The sequence below is a fragment of the Glandiceps talaboti genome, chromosome 2 (assembly GCF_964340395.1).
Source record: "Glandiceps talaboti chromosome 2, keGlaTala1.1, whole genome shotgun sequence".
In the NCBI taxonomy this organism is placed as follows: domain Eukaryota; kingdom Metazoa; phylum Hemichordata; class Enteropneusta; family Spengelidae; genus Glandiceps; species Glandiceps talaboti.
The window spans coordinates 17,498,246-17,517,883 of NC_135550.1; the positions used below are offsets into that span (position 1 = coordinate 17,498,246).

Genomic DNA, 19,638 nt, shown 5'->3' on the forward strand with positions numbered 1-19,638 from the left:
TAAGTGTTCGAAGGTGGGAGGGGAATGTTCTTTAGAGAGTAGTTCAGGTTTACCTTTCGTGGCTGTTCCATTCTGGGTCTGGTAGCTGGTTGAGTAGAGTGCTCGACTTGGAGGAGGAGCGTATGTAACTCGGTGAGTATCAATCTGCTAAGACAGTGCTCTATACCGCAGTGGCAGAGCGTAATAGTTTTTACAAAACTATTACGCTCTGCCACTGCGGTATAGAGCACTGTCTTAGCAGATTGATACTCACCGAGTTATATATATATATATATATATATATATATATATATATATATATATATATATATATATATATATATATATATATATATATATATGTTGAGGGTAGAAGAAAATCAAGTCGGGTTTTTCGTCTCTACAAGCCTGTTTCGTGAGTAAATCACTCGTCAGGAGATGTTGACGAGTGCTAGTGATTCCTGACGAGTGATTTACTCACGAAACAGGCTTGTAGAGACGAAAAACCCGACTTGATTTTCTTCTACCCTCAACATATACTCCGCTCTGCGTGCAGACGTATCGAGCACTGTACTACGGACAAATCTTACCACTGACTTCCTATATATATATATATATATATATATATATATATATATATATATATATATATATATATATATATATATATATATATATATATATATATATATATAGGGAATTATCCTTTGTAATCCTTGTGGTTCCACTGATGAGATAACACTATTACATATGCATATGAGTAATGTGAGAACATGGGGTTGAAATCACGACCTTTATTACACACACGCACTAAAGTTTGCCAGTATGGGAATTCACATGTACCTTTCCATTGTCTTCTATCCAAGAGGTGGCACTGCATAGATTCATTTTGAAGTAACTCGTTTGGAACTTTAACGTAGGGATTACAAAACCATGCGAGGGCTGTGGTGTTAGGATTACATGTATTACCTCAGCTAGGCCAGTTACTAGTATGTTATCTACTGTAAACATGTCAGATGACGAGTGCAACCTGTGTGTTTGACGCAAAGAGTGCCTGAAGCAGATATGACAGTCTGTAAGAGAGTCGCCAATGACAGCATCTCACATCGCCAGACTTGGCAAAATCAATGAGATTCCTTTGAGGTACGAGTAGAATTTACGGCACGGGGTGGGCGTGGGCATAGGGGCGTGTAATATTTCATAGATTGTTGTTTTCGTGGTCTACAGACTAAATATAACAACCCGAGTTTTGACTATATATTCCTACCTGTAAGGAGAAAAGAGAAGGGGGGGGGGGGGCATCGAGTCACGATCCTGTAAACTCCTCTGTACGTCTTGCTATTTTTAATAATCAGCTCGTAGCCGTTTGGCTTTAATATTTCTACTCGTATAGAGATAGATACATTTGTAGCAGCAGGATATTTTCCTAAGAAAACGGCAATCTAAGCAATAATCTGTGCCCCTGTGGGCGTGGGGAAGGATTGACGAGAAAATATTCCCGTAATTTGTTTGCACCTTCAAGCACGTTCTGACAAAATTCAAGACCCGTCCTTCCGAAATGAACCAAAGAATTTTCATAGCCACCCCTCCCCATCCTCAACGCTCCACAAAGTATGGGTATCCTGGTGTTATTTCATCAGAGGAAATCAATTATGGGTACTCCGGTGTTATATCTTAGTTCAGAAGACGTAGGTCGTCTCTCATTCATTCAGAAGACATAGAACGCAATCGTAACCATCTTGAATTATACAATCTTCCCGTCATGGTTGTATGATGTATAATGCTTGACGTCAATAAATTTCTATAAAAAATAATTAATATTTGTAAATCTCGTAAATAGTACATCGATAAACACGTGTACATGGTATAGACATCAATATATGTGTTTACTTAGCTCATGTCTGCATAAGACGGACCTGGTGGCGGCGCTCTACATTTTACAACCGTGTAAACGATTGCGATCTTGCGATGGAGTGGAAAAGTATATTGAGAGAGATCACCTTCAACCATATGCATGTGAAATGCACATGTACTAAATAATAACTGTAGAAATTGTGAATGTGACCATGTCAAACTAAGTACAGTACATACTAGGTTATCTACAACTTTTCTTCAGGTTTGCTATATAGGCCGGCTCTCATTTACAGGTGGTCTCTCATTTCAGAAGACATAGGTCATTTCTCATTCAAACAACACATGTTGTCTGTCACTTCAGAAGACATAGGTCATGTCACTTCAGAAGACATAGGTCGTCTGTCCCTTCAGAAGACATAGGTCATCTCACTTCAGAAGACCTAGGTCGTCTGTCACTTCAGAAGATATAGGTCATCTCACTTCAGAAGATATAGGTCATCTCTCACTTCAGAAGACATAGGTCATCTCTCACTTCAGAAGACATAGGTCATCTCTCACTTCAGAAGACATAAGTCGTCCCTCATTTCGAACACAGAGGTTATTTCTAACTTCAGAACATCGTCCCTCATTCAAAACACACAGGTTGTCTCTCATTTCAGAATACATATCGTCTCTCATTCACAGGTCGTTTCTCTCATTTCAGAAGACATAGGTCATCTGTCATTTCAGAAGACAGGTCATCTCCCATTTCAGAAGACACAGGTCGTCTCTCGTTTCAGAAGACATAGGTCATCTCTCATTCAGATGACATAGGTCGTCTCATTCACAGGTCACTTCTCATTTCAGAAGACATATGTCATTTCTCATTCAAGACACATTGGTCATCTATCTCATTTCACACACACAAGCCGTCTCTACTGACAATACACATACAAGTCCTCTTCAATTCAGATTCGATGAAAAAAACCAAACTGTTTTGTCTTACTACATATGATTTATTCCACTGATCAAACCCATATTACACTTAATATACCGGTAATAGTAAACACACTGGCAATGGAGAATACATAGCTATGTATTGGAAAGTATGTATAACTGCATGTATATTGATTTGTGTAGAATTGTTGACTTAGAGATACTGACTACATGACTGACTGACTAACTGACTGACTGACTGACTAAACAAACATCCATTTCACTAACAGTACATCAGAATGTCTGCACATTCAATATTGTGTATAATTTGCCATTACTAACTTCAAACACAGGCTACTCATTCCAGAGAGGCCATTTTGGATGAATTTTACTTGTGTAAAGTTTGTTCCCATTTTTACCAAATCCAACCCATACACACTAATTGCTTTTACAAGGATATTTGACTAAATTTAAATGAGCATAATTTGTGTACATTAATAATTTGTATGATGATATCCATTATACCTTCACCAATTCTTAACATACATAGAACTATAATTTACTCACAGCTACATGATCATACCGATTTCACAACTTTATATTGTCTCTTTACTGTCAGCACAAAACATATTAGGTTCTAGCATTAAAATCTAAATTGACACAGTTGATAGCTGATAGTTTCATTATAGTCCAGTAATTACAGTTTGATTACTTTTTTTAGTAGACACATTATTAATTATGTTATTGATAAGCAAGTTCAGCGATCTGATGTAGTCCATTGTCACTTTACTGGAAAGCCCCAGAGCACAACAGGGCCACTCCACGTTCGTAGAAGATGTTGGATTTGACGTCTTTAGCTGGTGACATGTCAACAGTGAATAACAAGTCTGCCCTGGTGTGATTTAGATACACTGGTAGTGTAATCTTGCTATCAGCTCCAAGAGCCTTGTCACCACTAACCCTGTAATGAATACATTAATCAGTTTGTTATTAACTATCTTGTAGTTCACTTTGTCTGTCATTACAGTGGTCATATGGATGAGGATTCGGTACAACATTTATTTTGGATTTTTAATTTATGAAACAGTTTTATCATGACCACTTTAATATGTCAACTTGTATCTCATTATCTGAAGCATCAGTGTGACTTTCAGTAGTAAATGCAGGCTGATGAATTTGAGGATTGGACAGGATTTGAGTTGAAAAAGTAATAATGGGATGTCTTAGTCAACGATTATATTACAAAGTTGTACACCTGCAAGACTGCATTTTGTGGGCTCACCACACACACACACACACACACACACACACACACACACACACACACACACACACACACACACACACACACACACACACACACACACTCACTCACTCACAATTTTTCTATTAAGCTTGAGAGTCAGGGGTAGGGTAATGTATAGGTCTACAGCTGAAATGTATCATCAGCCATGTGAGGTCTATTGTATTGCAGTACATTGATTTCAGAGAAATGGTCTCACCTTTCCAAAACAACATAACTGACCATAAAGATGACATACCTGATCCAACTGAAGCTGGTCTGAGGCAATTCTGTGGAGATAATGCTGGACAAATGCAATTTATTGCCTGAACACGAGGCACCTTGCAGTCTCAATCCTGTTAACAAAATCAAACAAAGTAATTCATGACATATTCAAAATAGCGAGAAAAGGGCAAGTTCCTGTGCTGTATATACATAACAATCAACAATTTTACATTCAATGTCTGCTTTGTATTCCATCTTTTTGCAGCAATTTTGTACTTTATTGAAAACCAGATGTAAATCTTGATTCTACATAATTATACCTCATCACACTTACTAAATGTAAGACGAGCTGATAACATCACTGACTACTAAGTGTCTTTACTCGTAAGATGGCAGTGAATACTTTGTATGAAATGATATTTATTCACAATTCATCTTTTCCTATATATAACAATTCTCCTTCTCTTTGTAGGCTCCTTATATCAGTTTTCAAAATTACAATAAATATATAATACATGGACGGATATATACTACTGACACAAGAAATAACTTGTCATAAGCCATGTATGCACTGATGTCTCTTCTCTGTGATAGTAAATTCCACATGTTGTAAAACTATAGTATATAATGCTGCAATATTCTGACCTCTACAGTCTATGTACATGTATTAGCTGATTTGACATATACAATACTAACCTGTCACACAGAAACTACAATCATCCAGTGTAATATCCTTCCCACCATCAGATATTGTCACCTGTCAAATGAAGTGTATCTTTAGTTACCATGGTGATAGAGTACATCATTTATGCACAATGCACAACACATCAGGTTTAACATGTACACAGTAAAACTAGAATGTTAACAAAATCTCCATAAATATAACTTCACCCAGTTTGAACTTTACAGTATGCAAATTTGGCTATTATTCTGGTCAAATGCTAAGTGTTGTGTTAATTTCTCTCTCACACTTCTGAAATCACTTAGTATATAGCAATTCTTGTAATATGCCTTACCTCCATAGATAGTTCTTCTAAGGACCAGTTGTTGGCCTGTGCTACATACTGTCTTGTTGCTGTTACATAGGCATCAGGTTTGAACAGACCACCAAGCCAAATATTCTGGTTCTGGAATTTAGAAATAAATGAAAACATGATGCTTTCAAAGTATTCTAAAATTTTCCATTACTTTTCATACATTTTTTACCACCTTTAAACTTTGAAAGAAAATGATGTTCAAGCACATTATGTACCACTCCACTTTACTCATGTACGACAGTCCTGATATGATATCTAATTCTCCCAACATGACTTCAATCAACCAACTCCTGCAAGACTTATGTCTGATTATGTCTTATTCTCCCAACACAGCTTTCTAGATTTACCTTTAATTCCTTGGCTCCTCCTTGCAAGGTGGCTTTGGAGATCTTCTGTAGTTGTTTGACACGACCACTGAAATCTGAGATCCACTGAATAACAGTGATACCAGCTGGTACAGTGTAACGGTTCCATGATCTGGGTAGAATACCTTTGTACAGAACACGAAATATGAACAAACTATAAGAAATGTATCTTTTAGAAATCAAATTCATGTCACTTACACCACTGGTTCTAACACATTACTGGTACATATCACTGGTGTGACGGTTACTCTTGTCTATTACGGTTATACAATATTTCTTAGACTTGCTAGATGCCAAAAAACTTTAGAATACTGAAAATCAGTCAATGTTAGAAAGCAAGAGGATTCCAAATAGTTTGACACAAAAGCACTGCACACAAGAATGTTGTTTCTTCTTATCAGCACACACAAGACTGACTTCACCCTACCTTTAGCTAGATCTCCAAGCAGTGCTCTGTGATAGTTAGTTTGTTTCTTCTTAGCAGCACACACAAGACTAACTTCTTCCAAGTCATGACGTATACTGGCCAGCAGCTTGGCTCCAAGATTAACCTACAATATAATAAAAGTTACAGATTTTGAACTTTGTAGTTCTACAACAATCATTTGGTGTCTGGTCTGTGTACTTCATGTCAAAAGCACTTTCCCCCCAAAAACAAAGGAGATGTTTTGTACATGTATATTTGTACTGCATTGTGACATATTGTAATGTATTGCATTGTATTATAATGTCATGTGATGTATAGCATTGTATTGTAGCATAATACAGTGGAATATGATGATATACAAGTTATTGGGGCGTGATACTTCTGAAAAGTGATGCCACATGGTCATATGTGACTTAGTTACTTACCTCTCTCTCAAAGTATCTGAAGAGTGGGTCTTTGATGTTGTCAGCTGTTCTCTTTAAGGTGGTCACCGACTGTCAATATAAACATATGGTTATGTTAGTTTGATAAAAGTATTGAATGTTGCATCATTGACCACAGTATACATTCATAACACCTTTGGCATTCACAAAATCCAACAATGAAATTGTTTTGGAGCACATCAAATATGTTAAATTCTAAGCGAGATTTCTCATAACTCTAGGAGCTATTTGTCTTGGCTGTGAGATCATTTTCATTTCTTGCTAGAGAGTCTGCATGATCATTATACTATCTTACATCATCTAATGTCATGTACACTATGATGTACAAATCAAATGTAGCATTATGCTGTCAGTCGATTATCACATAGCTACTACATCCACACTAGTATGAAGTCTAGTTCATCTTGTACCCAGAAATAACAGGGTTCAAAGGTTACTCAACAGAGTTCAGGGGTCAGGCAACATGTGTACAATACATAGACATAGAATACACTGTCTCTACCAACCAACCACTGTGACTACCATTCATAATGTTATCACGCCATCTCCACAGTACAGACCATCCATACTATATCTACATAAACTCACTACTGCCATACCTTGGGTATGATAGACATCCAAGTCTGAGCTGACTCATACAGACTTCTCATCCAGGCTGGGCGTCCATCAGCTGATGGACTAGTTGGTGTCTCTTCTGATGTTGGTGTGCTGCTGTAGGCAACTTCATCATCACTCTCTAGTAACTGCATCTTCAGTAAGTTAGTTATCATTTCACTACCTGTAAAGAGGACACACAAGAGGTCGGAGTTCAAATCAGGTCAGAGGTCATACCATGTAGGGTTTCCAAGTCTGCAGCAATTGAGATTTACAAAGAGTGACTGTATATACAAAACTGATATAAATGTAACTGCATAGCGTATTGCACTAACACTGTACTTTATTTACAGATCATAGTGTGAACACTACAAGATCTATGGTTTATGTGATCATAAGTTGGAATGTCTTACCTCTGTTAGTCAAGAGTACTTTCTCTGCATTGTTAGGGAGTCCTAACCATGATGGTGTTTGTTGGTCTGGTAACTTCTCCACCCACTGTAAGAACTGCTCTCGTCTGTCAATGTACACAAAATGTGATTACAGGTTGTAAGCAAAGGTCAACAAATGATTTCAAAGAGACCAGAAACAAAACTTTCATATGGCAGACTTTTGGCTGATGTAAACTATTTAGATTTTTATAGCTTGATTTTCAATAAAACTGGTCCCAAGGGTGCATTTTTCCTGTCAAGTGACTACTCAGTTGTATAGAGACTAGTGTTGATACACTTACTAACTATCATTCTTACCTTATTCCATCTGGCATTACAATATTTTTTCCTTTGACACCGTCAGCATCACCAACCAGTGCAAAGTCACTCTCATAACTCTTCTCAGTGAAGAGGTTGTTGATAAATGTTGTCAGCAATCTCTGATCAAAGTCGTTATCTATACGACCACCGTAGATGCATTGAGACAGCAAAGTACGGAATGCATCCCATGGAACCTTGTCTGGGGGTAGGTTACTACGGCCCTGAAATCCCAAGGTAAAATCATGTCAACAAAGTCAGAATGCTGCTAACTTAATAACTAAACCTCTGTTACAGAAGTCACATTGTGAAATAACATTGGGGAGGAATGTAGAACAGTGGATCACCTTTACAGCAGACATACATTTGCATTCAAGCTAGGGAGTTATGTCAAGGGTTAGGTGCAGACATAAATAGGTTTAAACTCCCCAACATAAACCTGTTTGTATCATTTGCAATTAGAGGACACTGTCCTAAAATTGTACAAACATCTTACTAAGTTGTCTTAGACTTTTTCTTATATTGCCTCCATTCCAAAACTTTTGTATAAGTGTTTCTGAAGATGATCATTTAATCTCACCTTGGCCACAGTCTCAATCCAGATATCCAGTGTATCACATGCACACCTCAGATCAGATTCGTTAAACTCGTACTTCTTAGACCATCCTAGTGGAGCGTAACGCAGACGTTCTTGTACAATGGCATGGAACCATGCCAACAGGAAGTACAGACGAGCACGCTCATTGGGTGCCTGTATAGTGAAATAGACATAACACAGACAGGTTACAAATCTTACAAAATTACAAACGTAGTCAGTCACTTGTAGGCAAAATTGCAAAGGATAAATAAACATCACTATATTGTCCCTCTTTTGATAAAGTCAAATGAATTTTGTTTTACCTGTTCTCAAGTTTTGTTTTTCTATTAATTTTTTTAATCAGAGAAATGAACTCAACAAATCATAAAATCATAAAATCTGATAATGACAAATAATTTTACAACATGATTTTCTAAAATCCATTGCAACAATTTCTTCAGTGACCATACAACCTACACCCCCCCCCCCCCCCAACACACACACTGATAACACTTTAGATATATTTGATCTTGCTGAGAAAGTGATACTTCTAACGATTGGTATAACTATTCTGTTTCTACTGTGCTGATTTGTAGTGGTCAGATGAGGAATATAGTGCAAACACATACAACATACATACTCACAAATGTTTGAAGTACCATTTTCACATGGTGTACACACACTGAGTAATGACTGCTATATTAGTCCATGGATTCTATTATTGGTAATCATAGAGTGATTAAAATTATGTTTCCTTACCTTACACATTCTTGCTGCTGGCACCGAGGCAAATGTTCTGAGTAGATTAGCTTTGACACCTGGTGGTGGTTCAAATACAAAGACTCTACCAGCACGTAGCAGATTGACTGGTATCTAGAGAAATATATGACAGTGAGCAGTTAATTTGATATCAAAAATTGACTGGTATCTAGAGAAATATTTGACAGTGAGCAGTTAATTTGATATCACAGATTGACTGGAATTTAGAGACATGTATGACAGTGAGCAGTTAGATATCACAAACTGACTGAAATTTTCTGCAAATGAGACTCTTTTTTAGACTACTAACTAACAGGATGTCTTACCTTTGGGTTAATTTCCATGGTAAGGAATAATCTAAAGTTAGGATGTGGTGTCAATGTATGTAATTTCTTCTCCAATGTAACCAACCATTGTGGTGCTAGATGGACATTCTTCAACATAACCCACCTAGTCAGAGAAAAGATATCAAATATCACTTATTGACATAAGAGAAAGTCTGAATTAAAATGTCCTGATTTCTTCCTGCACCAGTTTATTTCAATCGAGGTATGAAGTTAACAACCAAGACATCTTTTATTGTCTGTCTGTCTGTCTGTCTGTCTGTCTGTCTGTCTGTCTGTCTGTCTTTCTCTATAAATACATCCTAATACTAATAGCTGGCATGAATCCTTTGAATCCCTTCCAAAATACACTTGACTTCCAACAAATGGCCGCCCCAAAAAATCCACATGTGACAAGGGCTGGCATAATGACAGAGCTATGACAGTCTCTGTGTACACTTTCCATTTTACTAATTGACTGCTTTGCCTGTTATACTATCCGCATTAAGTCAAACAAGGATGCTTAATACACTGGTAACAATAAATGATGTACTAACCTGCCAGCTTTAGACGATGAATTAATAGCTTTGTCTGCCAAACTGAAGCCTTCAGCAGATCCTGAATAAAACGCAAATCAAAGACAAAAGATTTAGTGCATTCAAGTTAACAAATTCTTAACTTAAAAGCTAAAATAAATGTACCTGTGATTGACAGTTTTCACAAATACATAATGCTCATGACAAAATATGATAACTTAGGCATTATTTCACATGAAGTAATTGGTGTATTCAAAAAACACTAGATCTGTGTCCTTTTCTAATTCAATTCCCGATGATTGGTACATAATACTGTTGAATTTTTTGATTTCAGTACACTGCCTGTTCTTATGGGTTGTAATATATGTTATATCTTTCCTAAGTTGACACTGATTTTCTACAAAGCTACAGTTTTTGTCTGTGCATGTTTGACTGGTATAAACACATCTCCACTGTAACAAACCTAATTATCATGTATGAGTAACTTTATAAGTACATGTACAACTGTAGTAGAGGACAGGTTTGTAGTCTTACCAATAGCAATGGAAGTAATTTGTTTTCCTTGTTCTGCTGCCAAGTCATCAACACGTCCACTAGCATCGTAACCGGTGATTGAACACAGTAATACCGGTGTACTTGGCTTCACTTCCTGTTCTACAACACAGCCTAGGTCTAATTCCGACTCTGCTGATGGCATGAAGTGTTCACCAAGGATTGAAGCCACAAAGATGTGTGTGGCTGCTAGCAGACGATCCGGTCGGAATGACTGGACGATTAAGAGACGATGCAACGCTTGGCCAACACCAGCTGTTGATTAAATCGTACAGGGAGAAAATAATTAATCAACCCACGTCAAAATAAAGATACACCAATCACACTACAGTACTCTAATGATATAGATGTAAAACCATTCCACTATTTATGTCATGTGTACTAAATAGATTTATTCAGAAGTATATTAAATCTTTTGTGCCATACGTCAACAAATATTTCCGTGCAAATTATGCAAATATGAGCATAATTATGCATAATCATCTCACCACACTGGTTCAGAGTATTTATTTCAAATGTACAACTTGTCTGCTATCACTTACTAAATGGCTTGCTTTCTTTCCAACAGTGTGGTACATTATGTTCTGGGGAGACTTCATCCAGCCATGTAAAGAATTCCTGAATGAAGTAAACACAAGAGAAACAATTACAAAATTGCCAAAACACTCTTCTTTGTAAGGCTGTATGAGTTGTGAGATTAACATGCTTGACACAAGTGGTACACACCTTATATCCCTGGGTTCTTACACAAATAATGAGATAAACTATGGTAGCTACTACATTTATTTAGGGAACAGGAGAGAATCTACACTTCTACTGATTTCTGACATTTAGAAAAAAACGTCACCAAATCTACCCAGACCCAAGTCATTTCACCACTACCACCTTCACCAATAAATCACTAAATAATTGGTATTTTTACTTTTGAATTGATCTACACAGAAGTAAGGCAGGTTAACAAATTCAATTTCTACAGCTGGGTTATATACAGGTCTTTTTGTCTGAATCAGTATAAAATATACTGCTGGAATGTAGTGTGTGTGTGTGTGTGTGTGTGTGTGTGTGTGTGTGTGTGTGTGTGTGTGTGTGTGTGTGTGTGTGTGTGTGTGTGAGAAAGAGAGAGAATTGGTAGTAAATAAATAAATAGATATAAAACATAGTGAAATTAAATACTAGTGCTTTGCATGTAATATCTGTTCTTTGATAGTTTAAACATAATACTGTATAGCCAAACTTTATGAGAAACCTACTACTCTTACAAACTACTATATTTTTATTTTACTGCTATATGCAATTAACTGTAACTCTACATAAGTGAAACTATACCGTAAGTCCCAGGTTTTTAACTCCTTGCTACGGAATAATTCTGAGCTTGTTTTTTTTTTAGCAGGATGATACATTTAAAGTAGAGGGGTGGCTGTGTAACAGGGTGTTTCTATTTTAACATGATGTGGTGGATATATGTGATTTGCATGTTTGTCAGTATCAATTTACAGTACTGTACAAAACTTAGGTGTAGCAGCAAAGAAGTGTTCTGTTTTGAACAAGTCTAAACTTTTGAATACCTTGTAACTAAAACAAGAAATGAATTAATAAGTATGTTTTCATCAGAATCAAACTGACTTGTGGGTTTGATATGAACAATGTTGAGTGCAAGTTTAACATAATTTGAACTAAAACTGAGAAAAATTTGCATACACTGAAGTTCAGCACAAGTCTTGGATAGCTACTGACAGTGACGAAAACTGACAAATATGCAAATCAATGTTTGGCATTATGCTAATAATTTGTGTTGAAAGATAAACATAGGAATTCGATTGATAAGATCAAAAAACAAAAGACATGCTGACATATTGTAATGCATACTAACCCGGTAAGTAACATTACCAAATGTAAGATCGGGCTACAATGTGATTATGACATATGAAATAAACAATATATGTAAATACAGAGATAGCACCATAAGTAAGGGAGAAAAAAAAAACACAAAAAAATAAACAAGCAAATTAAAATGCACATTTAAGCAAAAAGCAAATAAGCAAAACAATTATCAGCAAATAAAATATGCATACATACAAATAACTAAACACAAACAAAATAAAGCTAACAACAAGAAAATAAACATAAAAATATGTAAATAAACAAATTATGCAAGCTTTGAAAGTTATTTATGCAATGCTTGAACTATGAGAAGAATGCAAATACATGTTACCAAAATATAAAATATAAAAACTTAAATGCCGTAACAAAATAAACTAGAATATTATAACTTGGAAATTAAAATCAGTAGTTATGTCCTGAAGATTTGAACATGTGAAGTCGCAGAACCAATAGGAAGAAATGATGAATATTCATGAGCAAGGTATGCATATTCATGAGACAATGATGAATATGTAGATAAAGGTGAAAAAAGTGATACCATGAGATGATGGCCAGTACTGACATGAGCGGCCCTAGATGAGATATCCAGAAATGAACTATGACAATTACCGTTGATACTTTCATCGATTTGATCACACAAATGCAAAGTATAGATTTACCAAGTGTTCCTGAAAAATCATGTCTTTCTCTTTTGCGTGGAGAAGTAGGAGATCCCTAATTGACAATATGTTGTCAGTTAGTTAAGTTAGTCAGTGAGTGGGTGGGTCAGTGCATGTACAATATACTTACATTACTGGATGCCACAAAGTCTGGCAGGCCTTTGAAAGCCTTCAGTTTGGTGAGTCTCATCATAGCTGACACTTTGTCATTGCTTAGACCTTTGTATGCAGGTAAGGTTCTGTTATCCAATGGCTTTTCACTACCGCGTAAGAAGTGCTGGAATTCAGGCTCATAGTCAGGTTCACTACACACAAAATAAAACAAAAAAGTGTTCCAAACAATTTTGTGTTGGTCCACTATTAAAATCTGACACTTGTACTCATAGGAAGTAATTCAAACACAGTTCATACAATTTCGTTGCGTTTAATGCTTATACATGAAAGTTTGATTTGAAATTTAAGTCCATTAATACAAATGATACACGATAAATAAGATTTTAGTCAGTTTCAAACAGGTCCTAGCTGATATTCATTAATACCTTTATCCTTGTAACTAGTATTTCAAATCATTCATTATATTTGACTCTGGATACACTCATGTTATGTCAAACCACAGCCTATATTACGATTTCTTTCACGGCTTTAAGTCACAATAACAGTGTGTTTTGAAAAGTTTGGTGTACACAACGTCTTACCTTGATACCCCTTTCAGATAGATCTTACACAGCAGTATGGCAAAACAGACTCTATCTTTGTGTAACATACCACGGGCTACACGGGTGTATGCCATCTAGAAATAAAAGGATATCAAATATCTCAGAGATAGTTTTTAACAGTACTGTACATGGGTGTATGCAATGTAGAATCGAAGGAGTGTATGTCAAAGTATTTATTGTCTGGTGTATTTAACACTATGTTATTAGAATTTCATAGTGTAGATAGCATTATGTATGATGATTTCTTCTACCATTTTTAGAGAACTCACACTGTATGTCGCTGCGTCAGTGCAATAAGGCCGTATCTGCTATTATATTGTAGAGCAGATACTAACTTATTGCACTGACGTGACAATGTATGGTATGTGTATAGCATATTTTGTCTGTAAGTGTAAGTGACTGACTTCGCAGTCTATAAAATTCTTTACTTTGAGAATTTACATGAAATTAATGATTAGATTAGGATTCAAATGTGTGAAAACATATATCTTGAAAAGAGCTTTTTAGAAATAATTGGTTCTGAAGAAAAGAATGGTCCTTATGGCTTCACTGATAAAATGGCATAATGTAAGAACCGAGGATTTCAACTTTGGGCTGTAATACGTAAAAGGAATGTTCACATATATTTAATCTAAAATGTACAATTTTTTAAAATGTCAGATAAGCCTATTTATTTTGCCCACTACTAGATACATACACAATTCTCAATTCTTTCTTCATCAAACAAACAATTATCATGATGTTTGTATGCAGATTTTTTGACTGTTTTGTAACATCTGTGATGATGCTACTTTACCTGGAAGAGATCCTTTGTTATAATGGAGAGTCTAGCTGAGTGTTCTGTTACTCCCTGTAGGTGAGCATTTTCACACAACACAGTCTGGAAAATATCCAGGAAAAACTGCAGGGAATACTGGTACAGGAAGTGAATCTAAAAGTGGAAGAATATACACAAAATTACAATGCAAGTTATTCAAATCAACAATATGATCAGGATGTATTTGCTCATGCACAGAAGGTATTTTCAGCATTTTGTGTATGAAGTTCAATGCTGTTAGGAAACCATCTCACGTTAATTGCTTTGGTCCTGTGACTGATTGAATGAATCTAAATGTGTTGTAAATAGTTGACACAGCAATATAAACATTGATACAGGGTCTATTTCCTCAAATGTGTGTTATACATGTAGCTATCACTTCAGGGGCGGTTTACATGAATCACCATTTTCCAATATTCACCATGAATAGTCGTATAACATATCAAGATAAATATGAAAACTCACCAGATGGCCTGCTTCCAGAGTAAAGTAGATACTACTACAGGATGAAGACAATGGCATGTATTGCTGAGATACAGTTTCTACTTCAGCCATGATGACGTCTGTTTCTTCCACCTTCCTTGTCACTTCAGCAGCTTCTTTCTTCAGAGTCTCCAATGTGGTGATGATCCTAAACACAAACATGACAGGAATATCATGATATGACATGGCTTCTACACTGTTGTCTACCATAACAGGATCTCACTTACTTATACAGGATAATTCATATATTCTAATTATCATCATGCTCGTTTGAAGGCATGAAGTTGAAATCAACATGGAATTTCATTATGTCACTTTCAATGATTAACATTTCTTGGCATGGTACATTGAAGACCCAAAGATGTGATCTCCTTCATTATAAACGCTTAGAATGACATACCAGTCTACATGTATACAAACAATAACATTGAAGGCATTGGGGCCACATGTCACAAGTTTTTTAAACCCAATTTTTTTCACATTTCCTGTCACTGTTTCTACCAGTAACCCTTTAGAAATTGTAATGTCATTACACCTTAAAAATTGGGTGTTAGCCTTTAAATGGTTTAACAATAAATATAGGTATGCACTATACAAATGAATCATTTGATTTAAACTTCCTTTTTCTTTCCTTTCAAATGAATGTGGCTTGTTTTGTGGAATGAAAGATCACCTTGGATGGAGGGAGAAGTAACATTACTGGGCTGGGGATTGATGTCAGACAGCCATATTGAGACAGGAGTACATGGCATTTCAATGGTTTACTTTTACTTCAAATGAACCAATAGCATAGTGCCTGTATTTTAACAGTCAGTACAAAATTCAGTGCCATCAATATCTCATAATCTGAAAAAACTTTGTCATGTCTCCTAACAGCTTATTATAACATAGCCTACAATTATCGTCAAAAGAAATGTTGACATAAAGTAGAATAAACCAATCTCATCCTACCTGTCATCATCTAGAATTCTACCCTTGGCATCATTCAAAGCCTGGAGCAGGGATTTCTCCAGCTGACGTAAACGTAGATGGAATTCACCTTGTAATTTAAGAAGGTCAGAACGTTTCTCATCAACGTCTGGTCGTTCAGCTTTCAATACCTGTGGACAAGGTTGTCACACAAAATGACAATCATTTAGAAGTGTTTAATAATTTTGTCTATATTACTGTTGAAGTTCTAGTTATGTAGGACTGACTGGGCAATTTAATTTGTATGGTAAAGTGAACAAGAGTTATTACTAAACTGGAAATGTATCTGTGTTTTAATAGAGAAATTCTGTAGTAAACTTTGTTCCAAGTGCAAAGTAGACGTGTAGACATTAAAATTTTTTTGGTATTAACAATTTCAAATTTGTGATTGGAACAAGACTTTACTTCACCTTTATGCAAAAAGTATATTACATGTAGTTCCAAGACATTTCATTTCATGATGGTTGACGGGGGAGGAGGTGGGGAGGAGGTGGGGAGGAGGTGGGGGGAGCGGTTGAACACGATCCAGCTCAGTGAAGCCTGAAGACTGACAACATGTAATGAAAGTCCAAGGGATGTTATGTGAGAGATACTCACCTGGTTCAAACATTGACTCTGTAAACTACTTCTGGTCACTGTAAAGTTAACAAAGGTAACTCTACTGCAGAGATCTGGTGGGAATTCAACCTGGCAATGATAACAATTACAAAATAGTCATTATGAGGCATACTTCAAGATATTATGAGGAGTACAGTAGTACCCAGATATGTCAACGTTAAAGATTGTGAGATGACAGCATTCAGTTTTACTTTTTAAAGTCTTGTCTGCTGTGGTATATAGTTCATTAAAGACAGAAGTTCTGTAGCTAATACAGGCAAAGTCTAAGGATATTAAAAAATAGATTACATGTATACATAATGGAAATTGTCTGTTTTCATAACACTGGTATCTTCAGAAAAACCACACATTAACTTTTGATACTTTATACTGGCTAACAGTTACTAGACTTGCACATAGGACAGATGACCATGTTACAGCTAATCCTCAAGAATGCTGCCATCTATTCTGTAGACTGTGTGTATGTGTGAGTGATAAACAAAATTTGATAACTTACAGTGGGATCTCTTGTAGACAAGAAGATGGTAAACGCTGGTGACAAATCAATATCTTGATCACCCAGTGATATCAACACACGGCCTCCGGTACGTCGAACTTCACGATTCAAAACAGGGTTCAAGATTGGATCGTAATTCTCCACATCCTGCAATATCGATATATCAATATTAGAGTATGGATGTTGCAACTACTGCAATGCTTTGAAGTATGATGTTGCAACTACTGCAATGCTCAGAGAACGGATGTTGGAAGTACAATATTGCTAAGGAATAACAAAAGATTACAAAGTGTACATTGAATGCATACATCAATAGATATCGCTATTATAATGAGTATTATTCATCATCACATACCTGGACTAACAGTGGGTTACCAAATCTCAATGCACTCTCCAAGTTCTTTCTGAATGCATCATCCAAGAAACTGGAAAGAAAACACAAATTAAAATAATAGCAATTTCCTTTCACAAAAGTATCATTAGAACTCTGTTTTTTTAATTTGACACAAAAGTCACTTTCTTCAAGTACCACATTGCTTAGATAGAGAATGGATGGTGGAACAAGTTCCATAAGCAAACCAAACCACACATCGGTGGTAAGATCATCTTGATTTGAACAATTTCACCAATTAGACACTGAAGAGAATATACCCATCAAATATCATGGCAATCGGTTCAGTGTTTTTTTTACTTTTAATTTGTTTACGCACGCACGCATGCACGCACGCACACACACACACACACACACTCACACACACACACACACACACACACACACACACACACACACACACACACCCACCCACCCACCCACGCCTATAGAACAACCTTAGAAGTTCAGTTATGCTATAAAGAGAAAGGTTATATCGTGAGAACACAATAACTACATACCTGGTCTTAGTGATTTTCTTTTCTCTATACTCATTCATAATGAAGTCAGTGGCTTGTCCAGATGGATCAATGATGAGTGGATATCTGTTGAATCTCATCAACATGATAGCGTTCTCAGTACACAGGTCATCAGCTGGTAAAGAGTTAGCTTGCCATCTAAGACGTTCATCGGCGTTGGACAAATACTGCAATCAACAACAACCATCATTTTGGTGACTTTTAACTATAGTCTGATCAACCTTACAATCTTAATTTGCAGGTGTCAATAATTTTCAAAACTGAACAAAAGTCTGCTCCTAAGACCTCAAAAAATATGAATATCGGTAGTTTAAACAGTTTGATATGTGTGTAAAAATACTCATATCCATGTCTAATAATCAATATTTTTATTTCTTGAAAAAAATACAGATACCGGTATACACTTACTTATTTTCTTCAAAATTCTGCATTATTATGTGTGATATTTTTTAAACATCTGCAGTGATGTCTTTTTTAGGTGCAATACAAGTACAACATTCAAGCCATCTTCAAAATCAATTACTACTACTAATACTGTACATGAGAGAATCCTACCTCAGTTCTGGCAATATCTGGTCTAAACTGGATATTAGCTTGCTGTAGATGCATACACCAAGAACTGAACAAATTCTGTCTCATTTGTTGATCAAAGTAGCCACCGTATGCCATAAATGCAGATGATAACATGACATCTCCTACAATAGTAGCCATCTGGTTCTTGAATGTTTCACTGCCTTGTTCCCAACGGTCACGTTCAACACTCAGACTGCGTAACAAAGCTGTACTACGGTTCACCTAGTAAGTTGAAAATATTTACACATGCTTATGGTACTGCTTTGAAGAATACATCCTTTCAAAAGTAGAGGTGAAAGTTGGTCAACTTTGTAAGAAAAGATATTCTAGTAAGGTAATAATCATAACTTCACAAATATTTCAGTATTCATTACAGAGGTGTCGTAACTGAGATTTCAGATGTTTTTTTTCAAGATGGCAGTTATAAAAATATAATACGTCATAAGAAATTTGAATAATATATTTGACTTCCTAGCAAGAGTTCTACTAGTTGCTGGACATCATTAAACATATTTATAAGTTTGAATTACATACACACACTTTAATATGAAACAAAATGTAACCACCAAAACTCATAAAGTTACAGACTGTACCCCTTTAATACTGAAAGACCTATTAATGAGCTTAAATAGACCAACTATCCCAGAAATTCAAAGTTATGACCCTAACCTTGGTTTCAACAGATTCCAGGTCAGCTTTGATGGCCTGTGCTTGGCTAATCAGCTGTGCGTACTCTTCTTTGTATCTGGAAATACTTCGTTCCAACTCAATGATGGTATTCTCAACTTCTTCACCCTGGATTCGACTCTTTTCAGCTTCATCTTCAAGACGTTGTAGTTCATTACGTAGAGGGTCAACTTTCTTCAACATATCAGCATAACTGACCTATCGGCAAAACCA

The 19,638-nt window shown here is 36.1% G+C and overlaps 1 protein-coding gene across 2 annotated transcripts in view; it reads right to left on the reverse strand.

The window, feature by feature from the left end:
• Positions 1-2,815: 2,815 nt before the first annotated feature.
• Positions 2,816-19,638, reverse strand: part of LOC144451833 (cytoplasmic dynein 1 heavy chain 1-like) — a 62,080-nt gene continuing 45,257 nt past the window's right edge. Inside the window, exons 65-92 of one of the 2 annotated variants that reach the window (XM_078142739.1) lie at positions 19,408-19,623; positions 18,721-18,960; positions 18,148-18,332; positions 17,612-17,681; positions 17,257-17,403; positions 16,740-16,829; positions 16,125-16,273; positions 15,156-15,321; positions 14,670-14,804; positions 13,853-13,947; positions 13,288-13,462; positions 12,488-12,520; positions 11,160-11,235; positions 10,600-10,872; positions 10,087-10,147; positions 9,533-9,656; positions 9,207-9,320; positions 8,451-8,621; positions 7,871-8,094; positions 7,535-7,638; positions 7,127-7,305; positions 6,510-6,578; positions 6,085-6,208; positions 5,640-5,782; positions 5,272-5,382; positions 4,952-5,012; positions 4,290-4,386; positions 2,816-3,709 (exon numbers count right to left, since the gene is read on the reverse strand). In XM_078142739.1, coding sequence (XP_077998865.1) covers positions 3,535-3,709; positions 4,290-4,386; positions 4,952-5,012; positions 5,272-5,382; positions 5,640-5,782; positions 6,085-6,208; positions 6,510-6,578; positions 7,127-7,305; positions 7,535-7,638; positions 7,871-8,094; positions 8,451-8,621; positions 9,207-9,320; positions 9,533-9,656; positions 10,087-10,147; positions 10,600-10,872; positions 11,160-11,235; positions 12,488-12,520; positions 13,288-13,462; positions 13,853-13,947; positions 14,670-14,804; positions 15,156-15,321; positions 16,125-16,273; positions 16,740-16,829; positions 17,257-17,403; positions 17,612-17,681; positions 18,148-18,332; positions 18,721-18,960; positions 19,408-19,623 — 3,807 coding nt within the window. In that variant the 3' untranslated portion in view covers positions 2,816-3,534. The remainder of the gene's footprint in view (positions 3,710-4,289; positions 4,387-4,951; positions 5,013-5,271; positions 5,383-5,639; positions 5,783-6,084; positions 6,209-6,509; positions 6,579-7,126; positions 7,306-7,534; positions 7,639-7,870; positions 8,095-8,450; positions 8,622-9,206; positions 9,321-9,532; positions 9,657-10,086; positions 10,148-10,599; positions 10,873-11,159; positions 11,236-12,487; positions 12,521-13,287; positions 13,463-13,852; positions 13,948-14,669; positions 14,805-15,155; positions 15,322-16,124; positions 16,274-16,739; positions 16,830-17,256; positions 17,404-17,611; positions 17,682-18,147; positions 18,333-18,720; positions 18,961-19,407; positions 19,624-19,638) is intronic. The other variant, XM_078142748.1, reaches the window with a different exon arrangement.